Source organism: Anas acuta, chromosome 6, assembly GCF_963932015.1.
Source record: "Anas acuta chromosome 6, bAnaAcu1.1, whole genome shotgun sequence".
NCBI lineage: Eukaryota > Metazoa > Chordata > Aves > Anseriformes > Anatidae > Anas > Anas acuta.
In genome coordinates this window covers 26295212-26309480 of record NC_088984.1, presented here as the reverse complement: position 1 = coordinate 26309480, position 14269 = coordinate 26295212, and the positions used below count along the sequence as shown (strand labels likewise).

Here is a 14269-nt window from a genome sequence, read left to right as displayed (position 1 = left end):
CCTGTTACCAGAACACACTGGTGCCATAAAACACTCCCTGAAAAAACTCCGGGTGGGGGGAGAGGGAAAACACCTTTAATAACTTGAGAAAGGAAACTCGCATGTTATCCAAAATTAAATAAAAATGACTTTTTTTTTCCAAGTCTTTCCAAAATAATTTGTCCCTAGGCAAATAAAAAATGCAGAGAACATTGTTCTCAGACGATTTTCCAAATTTTGCAAGTGAAAAAAAGATTATAACTGACAGTTATAATATTAATTATAGTGGCTGGGACTGATGGCAGCCATAATTGCTGGATCTATAATAGAAGTTTGAACATGCAATAAAGTTTCCTCATTAGAGGGACACTTAACCATGCAGCAGCAACTGTACTACGTTCAATCTCAGCAAAATTTTTGTCTTCACTGTAGCTACAATTGGAACAAATCCAGGCACCTGATGCTGAGGAATGACCAGAACATCTGATGTTCTTGCCCTTACTCACGATAAGCAACAGTTTTTATACCCAGGCAATCTCTCTGATCTCCACTTATGCAGAAAATCAATAGGAAGAGCAAAACAGCCTTAAATTTGAGTCCTAGCATTGCATGAATGCTCAAAAATCAGAAGGTGAAAACGTTTTTCTGGTCTGGGTGATCTTTGTCTTGGTATCACAAGTTATGCACATTTTCACCAGAAGATTCTGAAGAAACAGACCGATGCCAAGAAATGGCCATTTTGTGCCGCTGTCCAAAGTTGCCAGTAGTCAAAAGGAAACCAAATCCCTCAACTCAAACGTTGCTCCTCTTCACATGGTTTGCTTTCCCTCTAAGCCCATGTGATAAGAGCGTTGAAGGCCCAGCTTGAATTGGTCCTTAAAACGGCTAAAACCCAGAAGCCTCTTAAATCCTTTATTTGAGCAAATGGCCTCTTTACAGATGAGGGTTTTTTTTCTTTCTTCCTTCCTTATCAAAGCCTGAGCTATGTCTAGTTGCTGGCACTTTATCTTTCTGGGCCCAACACTGCAAACATGTACAAATATCTATTTCTATTCTAAAATGGCGCAAACCTTCCAAATTTAGGTAGTCGAATTTTAATAACTCTCTTCTACAATACACCCCAGAGATTAATCACATCTTTCACCAATATTTTAATTACACATGCAATTTAATGCCATTATTCATTTTCTGACTTCAATACTTAGAATAACATTTTCTGCATGATGTTCAGCTAAACAAATGGCTTCCCTGGACACAAACCCCATGCACAACTCCGGACCCCTCTAACTCCAGTCCTGGTGCACTGCTTGCAATCCTGCTGTCCCCTCAGATGGGGTTCACTGAAGCTCCCCTCCTTCCTTTCAGGCCAGGGCTGCTTCACAAGTGGAAGAGGTTCCACAAAACAAGGCAATTGATCAGTTCCTTGCCCATGCAAATACAGACATGGGCCAACAGCACTCATCTGCAAACTCCAGTTTGTTCCTCACTATTTCCTAGCCTTGCCTGTCTTCATATGCAAAACATTGTCCAGCATGCCTCTGCATTTTCTTACAGTCCTGTTAGACAGCTTTAGGTTTTTGAGCCTTGTGTCTTCCTATCTATGCCAATTCTGCCCTGTTAATATGTGACTCATTCCAAATCTCAGCAGAAACTGTATCTTATCCTTTTGTCTGTAATTCATCACATCTTTGCCTTTTAGGATGGATTATTTAGTGGTACAACAGTGACTTTAATATCAGTATAGCAATAAAGTATGATTACCATACATCAGCAGTGTCACTGAGCATTATAGATACTTCCCCCTTCTGTGGTAAGTAGTGCTCATACAGGGAAACAGCAAAGCCATATTTAATAATACATTTTAAAAACTATAAGCATCAATGTAATTATATACTCAGTTTTTTATTAGGGTAAGTCAAACACCTATACAGCAAGTGACTCCATCACACTGTACTAACAAAAAAAAACAAAAAACAACCTCAAACCAATACCTCAGCTTTAGGTTAATCAAATAATGTCCAGCTGTACATTAGCAGCCCCATTTAGCAGTTCCAGTTTAGTTAGATATACAAACATTTTATTATTTGCATATAGAAACTAAAGCCAAAAAGTGTTGGATTTTAAGATAATCCTTCAGTACAATAAATACTTACTCCTTCAAATCATTCATTCCCTGTATGAACAAAGAGTGCCGGGTGACCTGCATCCAATTTTTAGTCACTCTTCAATACAACTGTTTGAAAACGGATCTTGAGACACTTGTATCATTCAGCATAATGTAATCTCCAAATCCTTTTCATATAAACATAAACTCTGCAGAGAAATGCTCTTGCTGAACTACCAGCAAGCCAGCCGCATTGGCATTTTATTTGCAGCTTTCACAACTGAATAAGCCATATTCCAAATTCAAATACACTGCTACTTATACTCTCAAAGCCATCATCCCAACCACTCTTCTCATTTCTTTCTTTTCCCATGGGGAGAAATGAACAGTAACTCAGTTGTTGTTGGTTGTTTTTTTTTTTAAAAAAAAAATAAATAAAAATGCCCGCATTTAACTAGAAGACAGGAAATAAATACAGCATGTAAAATAATAAGGCTTTAAAAATACCCTCAACATGGTTCCAAAACCAGTTCAGTGCCATACCCGTTCTGCGATATCAGTCACCAGCAGTGACCATGAGAATCTTCTTTCCAATTCAGTAAAAGACCACAGAACCATAACCAACATACCACGAGGAATATTTAATCATGACCCAAATAATAAATAAAAAAATCATTCTTGCAATTCAAGTAAGCTAGGACAAAAGCAGACACTGATTTGGTTATTCTTTCAGAAGTCCCATCAAAACACAGTAACTGGCTATTAACCTGAAAGCCCAAAGCATAGCATGGGAGCAAAAGTTGTGTTTACCTGCTATGTGTTACCCTGAAGAAGTCTCTTTTCAGGAAGGTCACTGGAAGGGACCATAATCAGAGATGTACAGTTTGACTCCTGTGCAGTCCCAGCTCATGCCATGGGCTGACCATGCAATGCTGCACAGTGACTGAGGCAGTACTAACATTGGTCACAAGATTTGCATAGTGAATAACAAACTGCACACATAGGTAAGCACCCTGACAACATGCACCACATACGTGGCCCATGCCCATCATACACATACCTTTAATCTGTTTGTCACTGCCCTCCTTAGACATGAGCAAAAGGTAATGGAAAACCATCACTCATGCCATTTATTATAGACGCTCTAGAGACGTTTGCTTAGGAGATACTCCCATCTGCTTTCTTTTGTCAAGAAACAATATTTTCTTTTCCTTATTGCTTTCCTTTTGTCGTGTTGCATTTCTGCACTATTCTACCTATGCTCTGGCGTTCGGGCTGAACATTTATAACAACTATTGTGAGCTAAGACAGAAAAAAGTATTTCTTTTCCCTGAATGATGAAACACAGAAAACACTCTCCTTTCTGCATACCAAGTTGATCATACAGACATGCTATTTATAAGCACCGCTGTTTTATTGCAGAGCAACACTTTGTACTTTAAACTTAGGAACCTGGTTTAAAAAACTAGTTATCCTCATCTTGCTGCATTGCAGCAGTAAGTCGCAGACAGCAGAGGTTCAAACACATGAGCCAAACTCAAATTTTATTCTCATGACAACAGCTTTTAACCTCAATTACATCAGGGGCACTTCCCTCCTTGTCAAAATTTGCAGGGTACCTTCTAGCACAGCACCACAGCACATACTGTGTGTGCATGGGCAGCCTTACTCACAGTGCATCCTCTCTGACAAAGCTGAGGATAAAGTCCCACCATTTCCCTTCTTTAAGCAAATCTCTGCACCGCTGAGCTTCAAGCCATGCAGAGCAACCCTTTTTCCTTTTGCTAGCATCACCTTCAAAGATTAGTATCTACACAGATTCATGGTTAACAGTGTATTTTCCCTGAACTCTTATGTTTTGGAAATATTTTTTTTTAACTGCAAATATGGTTGAAACAAGCATATGGTAGAAACCACACTTAGACTTAAATTGGTTACATTAGAAAAAACAGAAGAGAAGTTCTGCCATTTGTGCACAATTAAAAACTGAAAACTTGCATCAACACAATGGCAAAAGAAGCATCTCCAGGCCAGATGTAATCCTATTTTCTTATTTTATTTTGTTTTTAATTTTACTAAGAAGCCAGACAGAGATGTTAACACCTACCCTGAACAGGAGTGCCTTCTGCCTTACTTCACAGCATTTGAACCCTTCAGTGGATCAAAAAAAAGCCAGCATTTCAGGTTAGAAGGTGGCTGCCTAACTGTGGGTGTAGAATCACAGAATTTTCTAGGTTGGAAGAGACCTCTAGATCATCGAGTCCAACCTCTAACCTAACACTAACAGTCCCCACTAAACCATATCCCTAAGCTCTACATCTAAACGTCTTTTAAAGACTTCCAGGGATGGTGACTCCACCACCTCCCTGGGCAGCCTGTTCCAGTGCCTGACAACCCTTTCGGTAAAGAAGTTCTTCCTAACATCCAACCTAAAACTCCCCTGGCGCAACTTTAGCCCATTCCCCCTCGTCCTGTCACCAGGCACGTGGGAGAAGCACGGGGCAATCTCAGACAAATAGCACAAGGTTTGGAGTTCAGGACACCAATGTAGCTGGGGGCGTCTGAAGCTGCAGCTGTCCCTCCTGGGGTCCTGGGGTCCCCCTAAACTCTTCAAGGTCTCCAGGTTCTGAGTTCTGGCAGCAAATTGATGCCTACATCTAGATAGCAAAGTATCACCCGGAGTGACCAGGAGCACAAACAGGACAATTCCAATCCTTCCTTAATTGTCTTTTGCTTTCAAGTCTCCTTGCCCAGGAAAGCACAATTTACATCTAGCTGAAACCCTTTTATTCTCTGGGATTCAGGCTGCAGGCTGCTGTCACAGGGCCAAATTCAGAAAACCAATAAAGACAACTGGAGTTTTTCACCCACTAGCATTTTCTGTAGGCTGTGCTATCTATAATGCAGTCTAAATTACATATTAAAAATTGATTTTGTCATGGTTTTGGGTGCAAACACACTAAGGTGGCTTTTGGATAGGCTGCCAGATTGAGGAACATAGGCAATATATGCATGTGTGTATAACTGCATCCATTGCAACTCCCTAAAATACTGTGAGGTCTGCTTGTTTAGCCACCCAGCGGGGAAGAACTATGTTTAAGAAGAACTAAGGATACACTTGGATGGAATACTGTAAGTGGGCAGCAAGAAGCTTACAATCAATCACCCACACAGTTAAAGTCATAATTTTAAATTCTGCTCCTGCATATAAAAATACTGATTAGGGTGGGAAAAACACTGTCCATCACATATGGATCAAACTGTCAGGTGCTAAAGGCCATACCCATGACAATTACTCTTCTACCTGCTTCCACATTACACTTGCCAGGACAGACAGACAAATTACTTTCTCTCACCTGTATGCGTGTCAAAATATTTTTTAGAGCTCCTTCTGAGCAAATCTCAACAAAATTTCAAGCCAGCTTTGAAGCAAAACACCGTAAGTGGTACATCCGTACAGACACACGTGGGAAATTGCCCTTCAACACAGACAGCTGTGGGCTGGAGGATCCCCAACGTGCCAACCACTGCCACACAACAGCCTAAGTGGAGAGTCAGAATGACTTTTAAACTGGCCCTGCCAAACAATTCAGGAACTCACAACACAACATTACGAGCAGGATAGTAATTTATACTTAAATACAGGAAAGGTCGTTAATATACGACCATTTTTCTTCTCTTTGTCAGAGACATTTCACGTTAGCAGGCATGCAGACAGATCTGCCGGTCAAGGCTTTCTGAGAGCTCTAAGTCATCAGCCTGAGGAAATTTGGTCACCCTCAGATTTATTGCTTACCACCACCTGAGGCACCACGTAATGGTTCTGCCATGTACTTAAAGTGTACTCGACATTACCTTGTGCATTATACTTTGTGACAGGACAGCACCACTTTTTTATTGTTATTATTATTAACTATATACTGCTCTGACGGTGTGCCTTGTATGTTTAAAACTAACTCAAATTGCCCATAACAGCAATAAAATCAAAGATCTACAGCTATCAGTTCTGCCTGAGGTACATACTGCATTTTTTAAATTCCCATGGATAAAAGATTAGATTAACAAACTACGGTGATGTAACGGCGAGACAAGTGACTTAAATCTGCAAATGCAGAGCAAGGTATTTCCCCATCACTCTAAAGAAAGAGTGCTTTTTCTTACAAAGGAAAACAAAAGCAGCCAACTGCAAGTAAAACCCAGTAAAGTCTATAAAAACAGATGTTTTGGGGTGGTGTTCCTGGGTGCCATGGATTTCAACAGAATGCTTTTCCCTGTTTGCACACAATGGAAAAAATGAAGTCAGATTTTATTTACAAAACACAAGAACTGTTCCTACAGTTGTTGACCGACCAGAAGGACATTTCTCTGGAGCTGCTGTTATGAGAAATGGTGCCTCATGAAACAACTGGCACGAGACGGGGCAGAGCAGAGGGAGCCGCAGCAGCATCCCCCAGCATGGGGATCAATCACGTTGCCCGCAGCAGGGAGATGTGGGCTTTGCCAGCCTGGATTCTAGCAAAACTCACGACTCTTACCCTTGCTGGGCCGACTGATGAGCTTTGTGAGAGCACAGCAGCACTGCTGACAAGAGCCAGCACTCACCACTACAGGCCTGGCTCCTCTTGCTCTTCTCCGGTGAAGCCCCCGTCTGACCCACGTCAGCATCGGGCACCCACCAGCTGATCCGCACCCTCCTGCTCCCTGCTTTGGGCACAGGGAATAAAAATCAGAGCAGCTGCAATCATTTTGTCTCTTTTAAGTTATCATTGGAAACAAACAAAAAAATCTATTTTCTGTTATATTAGAACTTCCCTAAGCACACATGACTTGTTTTCCTTCCCTTTTTTTTATTATTTTATTTTTAAAGTAATCTCTTCCAAATAGCATTCACATGTAAATGGAAACTAAACTTTACATATTCTTAAAAACAGCAATAAAAATGGTTTCTTGTTAGTCTTCCGACTTGCTGGACACAGCAAAAAGCATTCATCTTACTAAACAGACTGGCTTTTTTAAACAGCATATTATCTGAATTTAAATCAATCATTTTAGGCTAATATATCCTACAAGATTTTAAAGCTAATAGATCTCAGGCTCTCGCACCTCATTTTTATTCACAGATTGAAAGGTGAAAATAAGCATTTCTTCTATTTCAATTCCCAACCCATTTCTCAACTTCAAATGAAATACTTAATGAACTGTACTAGTTGAATAAACTGACACAAAGAAAATACTCTCTGCACCTGCAAAAGAGGCCATGCTGCCAAAAGCTGGTTTAGCACTTCAGCTAGCATCAGTTACAGGTGCTTAGGCAGTGACTTTTCCACAGTTCAATGGCTTGACTTTCTTTAAAAACTTTGGCAGCTAAATTGTACAGCCTGAATATCACTTTGGTAGCATTTTATTGCTGGCAGTGGAACACTGAAATGTATTTTTGAATATCTTAATGGTAGGTACTTGAAAGGAGTATAACAATTTAAGGCATTAATATACTTTTCTGTAATATGTAAATATGGTTTGTGCTCTACATATACGATATAAATATATATGTGATCTAAATAAAGATTTCATTCTATTTTTTTAATCTTTCCTTGAAAGTAATTCCTATTAAGACTGTTGTATTCTGGTGACAGTAAACCAATTTTAGCTTCAAATGTCAAATTTATTCCTGCCAGTTTAAAAGAAGACATTAAGATAAAGTAGTGAAACTTCTGCAATTCAAGGTGTCCGGTGAGGTTTCGAGGAGCAATAAGAACACACATAGGTAAGTTAATACCTGATGTGGCCAAGCACCCAGCCAGCCCGTTATCCCACACCTCACTGTGGTCAGTAGCAAATACTTAGGGAAGGGAGGGGGCATACGAGCAAGGACAAAGTGGCGTGTGCTACCAGCTTGCACAAATAAACAGTTGAAAGACTTCCAAATAAGAGCAGCATCCACTCCACCGTATGTTAAGTCTCCGATGAGCCACATCCTGTGAATTTGTCTAATTCTACTTCACCTCATTGATTTTTGGCCCATAACACTGAATTACAGAATTGAGCTGAACGCTTCACGAAAGAGGTAGCTTGGGGATGTTTTTCTTTTTAATCTGTTGAACGATCATTTTGTTTGGTACTCCTAGTTTTTATGTGGTGAGGAAGCTGAATCATCATTCCTTATTAATCCATCCTAGTATTTAAAACAGTAAGATAACTGTTTCTATAGGAAAGTTAAGACCAGTCACAATCACCGAAAGGTCATTTTTCCCTTTTAGCTGGAAGGCTAAAAAGAGTTGACCAGAAATACTGTACAAGATTCATCCTCATCTCAAATCTAGTGAGCACAACATTCTGCTTTTACTTAATGCCCATAGTAAACTGACTTCCCCGTAATGAAGTAGTGAGTTACGAAGCAAACAAAACACAAATCAGCAGCCACTGTGTCCATGGGAAAACTGCAACATATTGGGAGGGAGGTTCAGCTTTTGCCAGCTACATTCAGGAGAAGTAAATACACAGCTCTCCTTTCCACTTGGCTGAAATTCTAGATTTCTGCTTTGAGAAACAATCAGAATCGCAAGTGGCACTTCAAAGTAAGGAGCCAAAAAAATTATCTATCAACTGAGGCTCTAAGAAGGGTAAATAAAACAGAAAGCAATGAGAAAGCCACGTGGCAATGAATGGGCAAAGTTGCTGAATCATTTAACTGTTACTTGTAATTTTTCTATTGACAACTTCTGTAAAGATGTGTTCATCCATATACTGGAACACATTCATATGAAAGCAAACAGCTAACAAAACTATTGGTGAATGAACAATGCAAAACTGTGTAAAACTATATTTATTTGGTTTCTTAAGAAAAAAAGGATGATTGTCTACCTCAAGACCTTTATTTGAAATCTTATTTTTACCCTGAATAATTTCCAACTATCATTTGGCCAAGCTTAGTAGGCTCCTTTTCAACTCTAATTAGATTTCACTGTATTGCCTCTTACCTGGTAATGCAGCACCACAGAGATTTATAAATACACACACACCCCCTCACGCTCCTTTGTACTGCCTAGTTCCAGGCTGTACTGATGGAGACTGCACTATAGCTATTCGGTAAGATACTACCCTATATCCTTTCCAAACCTCCAGTTGCAAATATTTACTTACTTAGGTGGGTTGTTCTGTTTGTTTTTAAGCAATATCACCTTTGAAGCTAGCTATGCATCACAATAATAGACGAATAATCACACAAACAGCAACATCGCAAAAGCAGTAAAATAAGGAAAATCTTAGGAAAGCCACTGAATAAACAAGTATCAAAAAGCAGTATAGAGCTTTGTGATAGAATTCATTCCATCATTCTGAGCCCCATTCATCACCATCCCCCAAAACCGTCCCTGAGGCAATAAAAGGCTGGAAATGAATATTTCGGCTGGCGAGCTACTTCAGGAAAATGTGGAACTTGTGATGGAAAATATTTTTCTCCTTACTTATCATATTTTCAAGGGAATAATTCCTTACCCCAAAGTAACATATATTAAAGCAAGTGCAAAGGGAGTAGAAGCAAAGGGAATAATGGATGAGAAAATCACTGGGGAAATCAGAGGCAGAGGGGCTATTAGAAAGAAGGGGGGGCCTCTTTGGTAACCTACTATGCACATAAATTTAGTACCTACACTGCTACTAAATTTTTGAGTACAGGGAAAGGAAGGGCGGGCTGGTTTGTTTTCTAAACAGGTAAAACAAATACGTGGTATTTTTCATATATTTATATATATATATATATATATATATATATATACTTATATATATAAGTGCTTCACAGAATATATTGCTGTATTGTTTTTGCTGCAATATAAAGATAAACTTCAGCTATGCTGGTGCAAAGCTCATTTCCATGAATCAAGGACAACTAAGTAATACCAAGCTAAAGTCATGAGGTCAAAATATACCAAGCCTGCACTCTGACTGAAATGAAAAGTTATCTTCGAACCTTTAGCTTGCCTGAGAACAGAAGCCATTTGTTTTAAGAACACAAGTAGACTTTAATTGATCATCACAATTCTTTAAAACCAGATTAAACCAAATGCCACAGAGGAGAAAAATCCATCAAGTCCAGTGGCATCCTCACAACACCTGTGACAAACTGCACAGAGCAATGCATGATATCACTGCTGTAAGAGCAGCTGTTGGGCACAAAGAAAGAATAAAATTATATTTGCTTAAAGAAATAAACAGTGTTGCCTCAAACCACAGAAGACAGCATGTGCTTCTACAATGCTTTTTTTTTAATTAAATACAAAATGTTAATTTTCCCTGAATTGTGCAGAAGAGAATTACACTCAGTGTACTGACAAACATCAGTACACTCTGCCAATAAACTGACATCGCAAGATTAAGTTGAACAAAATAGCTCTTATATAAGAAAAAATCTTCCCTACTTTGAAACAGCACGTATGCTGTATACAAGCAAAAGCAACATTTTGTCAAATGAATAGTTTCAGTTCATATCTGTTTTCATAACATTAAAAAAAGCATAATCATACATATTTCTCTATTTAAAAATGCACTGTCTGCATATCCACCACACAGCATTTCAACACCAACTTGAAAGAGGACTAACCAAATATATGCTGTTCAAAGTGCCTCCAAGCCTACTTCAATACCTCCACTTCAGAGCAGCTGAGACAGAGTGAGGATTTCTTCCCGAGTTCTGAAGTCACCCAGGAAGCATTACCAGCCCTTATCCCAGCGTAGGGATCAGCTCTGCCAGACCCATCAACAGAAAGACATCCAAACCATGACTTCAGACTGAGTCAGAGTGGTCAGTACACAAAGGATATCAGTCACAAAAAGACGTGCAAGTAGTAACCATCTAATAAAAACATCTTTCCCCCACGGTTGCTATCTCTGTCTAGCCAGTACAGGTTTTAGGATCAGGTGTAACATTCAATTAACTTACCTGCATCAAATAAACAATTCATTAAAAAGAAGACACTTTGAAGCCAGTATCTTAGGTGTTTTTCTAAAATCTGTGCTGACTCTCTCATGCTTGAGAATGACAGCACTTAGTTGTTTCACATGCTTCATGTTTCACCAAGCTCCAAGTATTCTCTGAGCAGATCACTAAATGTTCACTGTTTCTACATAGAACTAGGTATCTGGTTTCACAGCACACAAAAACATCCAACAGAAACTAACAGACAGAATAGTTCCACAATCTGTCAATTGATTTAACAATGGATTTCCTACATATCATCCCTAAAGGCCTTCTGCAAAAATACACTCTAAAAGGCCAAACACGTGACAGCACTTCAAAGAGCTTCACCACGTAAAGTACCACTGCTTGCTCACTATGTATATATTTAATCATGTTCTTGTTCCTGAAATAAAGATAGCTTTTAAAAATTATTAGTATTTATATCTGCTAGCAAGGTTGAATCAATTCAATAATTAGGCAGCCAGACTACTGTGGTTCATGCACCAATGATATTGATGCAAGCACATTCTCCTATCTCTTCACATATATTTCAATTTGCTTCTAATGGATATAGGAACTTAATTTAAGTTACAGCAACTTATACAGGAAAGATAAAGGCAAAATTTAAGTTTAAAGAACTGTTATCAGTGATGCAAAGTCCAGAAGAGAAAACAACTACATTTCAGACTCCAGACCAAGTTTACAAGACTGACAGGTAGAAAATTTGTTTTTATTTTACGCTAGGTAAATGGAAATCTGGAAGAGAACCATCAAGACAAACAGATTACATTTATGCTCTCAATTTTAAGAAACAAGCACCCATTTTAATTTCAAATGTATATCAGTATAGCACTGAAAATGAAGTAGAAGCCTAATTGGCTGCTCTTAGCATGCTGTATTTCATCTCTAGACTCTATAGTGCAGGGATTCCATAAATGCTATGAAAACTGAATGATCTGGTAGCTTAATGGTAAGCTCAAAAGTATTAGCATTTAACTGTTTCACATAGAAGTGCATTAAGTTGAAATTCCTCTTCTCTCCGGCCTTCAGCTTGTGTTCAACAGCATAGTAGAAAAACTACTTTTAATGTTTTTTTGTTTGTTTGTTTTTAATATAGTTCAGAGGTACATGGAAAACAATGTACTACTACTAGTACATCTACTTTCAAAAACATGCTAAAAACATGGATTATACCATGTTGTTCCAAAATAACCAATAATCGATGTGGCAAACCATTCAAAAATCAGACCTTTAGCCACAAACTTTTCCATATACCATGGCTAACAAAATCGGTGAAGATACATAGAAGATAAAAACATAATTCTTATGACAAGAATAAGCCTCTCCAAAGATACCTTCATATGAGAAACTCCTGTGTCATTAAAGAGATTTTGCTATATTCACCAGAATATAGAAAGAACCAAAATGACCCATTAAAACAGAAATCTGAATCTAAAAAGTTTCATGCAGCTTGGATTAAAATACTTCCTACTACAGGCAAAAATAAGCACAGACTTCCATCAGAAGTTATGTTATGCAGCCTCAACCAATGAACTTCATTAGAAGTTTTATTTTAGCTCATTCTTTTATCAGCCTTTTCCTTTAGATTGCAATTCAAATAAACAGACAACTGAACATTCAGTTTCTGAAATCAAAACCAGACTCCTCTACAACATAAGTAGCACAACTAGAGGTAGTTTTTCTATCTTTATGCCACCCACTTACATTCAGAAATTTTATCGCACATCATTACAAGACTGCCAAGAAATACAGGGTGAATTGGGCAACGAGCTCTAGTGAAATGCAGACAAGTCTCTCTTGAACAGTATTCATTTGCCAAAGGCTGTCAGTATACTACACTGCTTTACAGACAGACAGGAAGAGGATTCACCCTCAGGAAGTTTTTGAAAGTTTCCATATCTAGTATCCAGGTGACAGCTTAGCCCACTCTCAATCCAAGGAAGTAATTCAAACGGCTTTGTATCCAACTTACAAGACTCTCTCTTTTTAATTTGAATCCAGCATTTGAACTCTTGGCCTTCCAGGCCTGTTGAAGCAATGCAAGGGACCAGAGCTGCAGCACCTCATGTAGTGCTCTCTGATCTAAGAGGGAATTAAAGAGAAACCTCTCCCAGTCACAATTTGCTCACCTGAAAGTCAGATAGGCAAACAGGACTGTTGTGCAACTTCTTCAATGACAAAGAGATGAAATGTTTGCAACCAGGACCTCCGAAACATGGGATACGCTCAGGTAAAAAAAAAAATAAATGTATGTATATTTATACACAGGTGTTTACACTCATTAAACCGACATTCTTAAGCAAAAATGGTATTTTTTTTCCATTGATTTTCTTGTTAGAAAAACTGTGAATAGGTTTCATCTCTTGAGCTCTCAGAAAATTATAATGAAGGATTGTCAGTAACTTACCTGCTCAAAGAAAGGAGAAGAAAGATCCCAGCCCTATGGATGGGCTTAACATAGAGTAAGGTAACAAAGCTCTAGCGCAAATTCACCATGCACAGTTACAGCATTCAGCACCAATTGTTCAAAAGCACAACTTTTTGTCATTACAATTATCTTCACTGAATCGTAAGGTAAATAATCAAGTGCTAAAAAAAAATCTATAAATACTTCATATCACAAACAAAAAAGAAGAAAAAGTGATACATATTGGCTAAAACTGGAAAATAAACGTGCATGATATACATACCCAGTTTTAGGGCAGAAGGAGTCACTTCAATCTCACCCCCAATCGGTTGAAAGGCTGCCAACTGAGCCGCTACCTCTGCCTCAAAAGGGTCTGGGCTACTTCTGTCTGCCACACTGCCGTTGGTGCCATCAGTCTTACGGTGAGGTTCTTCCTCATCATAAACAGCAATCAGCTATCAAAACAAAAGAAAACACCATTTGTATATTTCAAGTATTCCCCAAATTTTCTCTTATATTTTTAATGCAAAAATTATCAGTTATGGGAGTATAAAACCAACAACCTTATTTGAGAACAGCTAACCCTAAGCATACAGATTTGGGAAAGCACATACATCTGTGTTTAAATAGATTGACTCCAATACAACTTGAATACATGCTTCAGCACTGCCCTGTGTTGGCGTGTTTTTCTCAGAATTAGCATGCTACGATTAGGGAGCATCTTATGTCATTCCAAACTATTTACAGTTGAACATACTTAAACACTCAAAACAGCATTTAAGTCTTGTGGGTGCGTGGGAGCGTG

General features: G+C 38.7%; 1 protein-coding gene across 5 annotated transcripts in view; it reads right to left on the bottom strand.

Moving 5' to 3' along the window:
- Window positions 1–14269, bottom strand: part of PARD3B (par-3 family cell polarity regulator beta) — a 399577-nt gene that overhangs the window by 270659 nt on the left and 114649 nt on the right. For all 5 annotated transcript variants that reach the window (XM_068685930.1, XM_068685929.1, XM_068685927.1 and 2 more), the window contains one exon: window positions 13748–13919. In XM_068685930.1, coding sequence (XP_068542031.1) covers window positions 13748–13919 — 172 coding nt within the window. The remainder of the gene's footprint in view (window positions 1–13747; window positions 13920–14269) is intronic.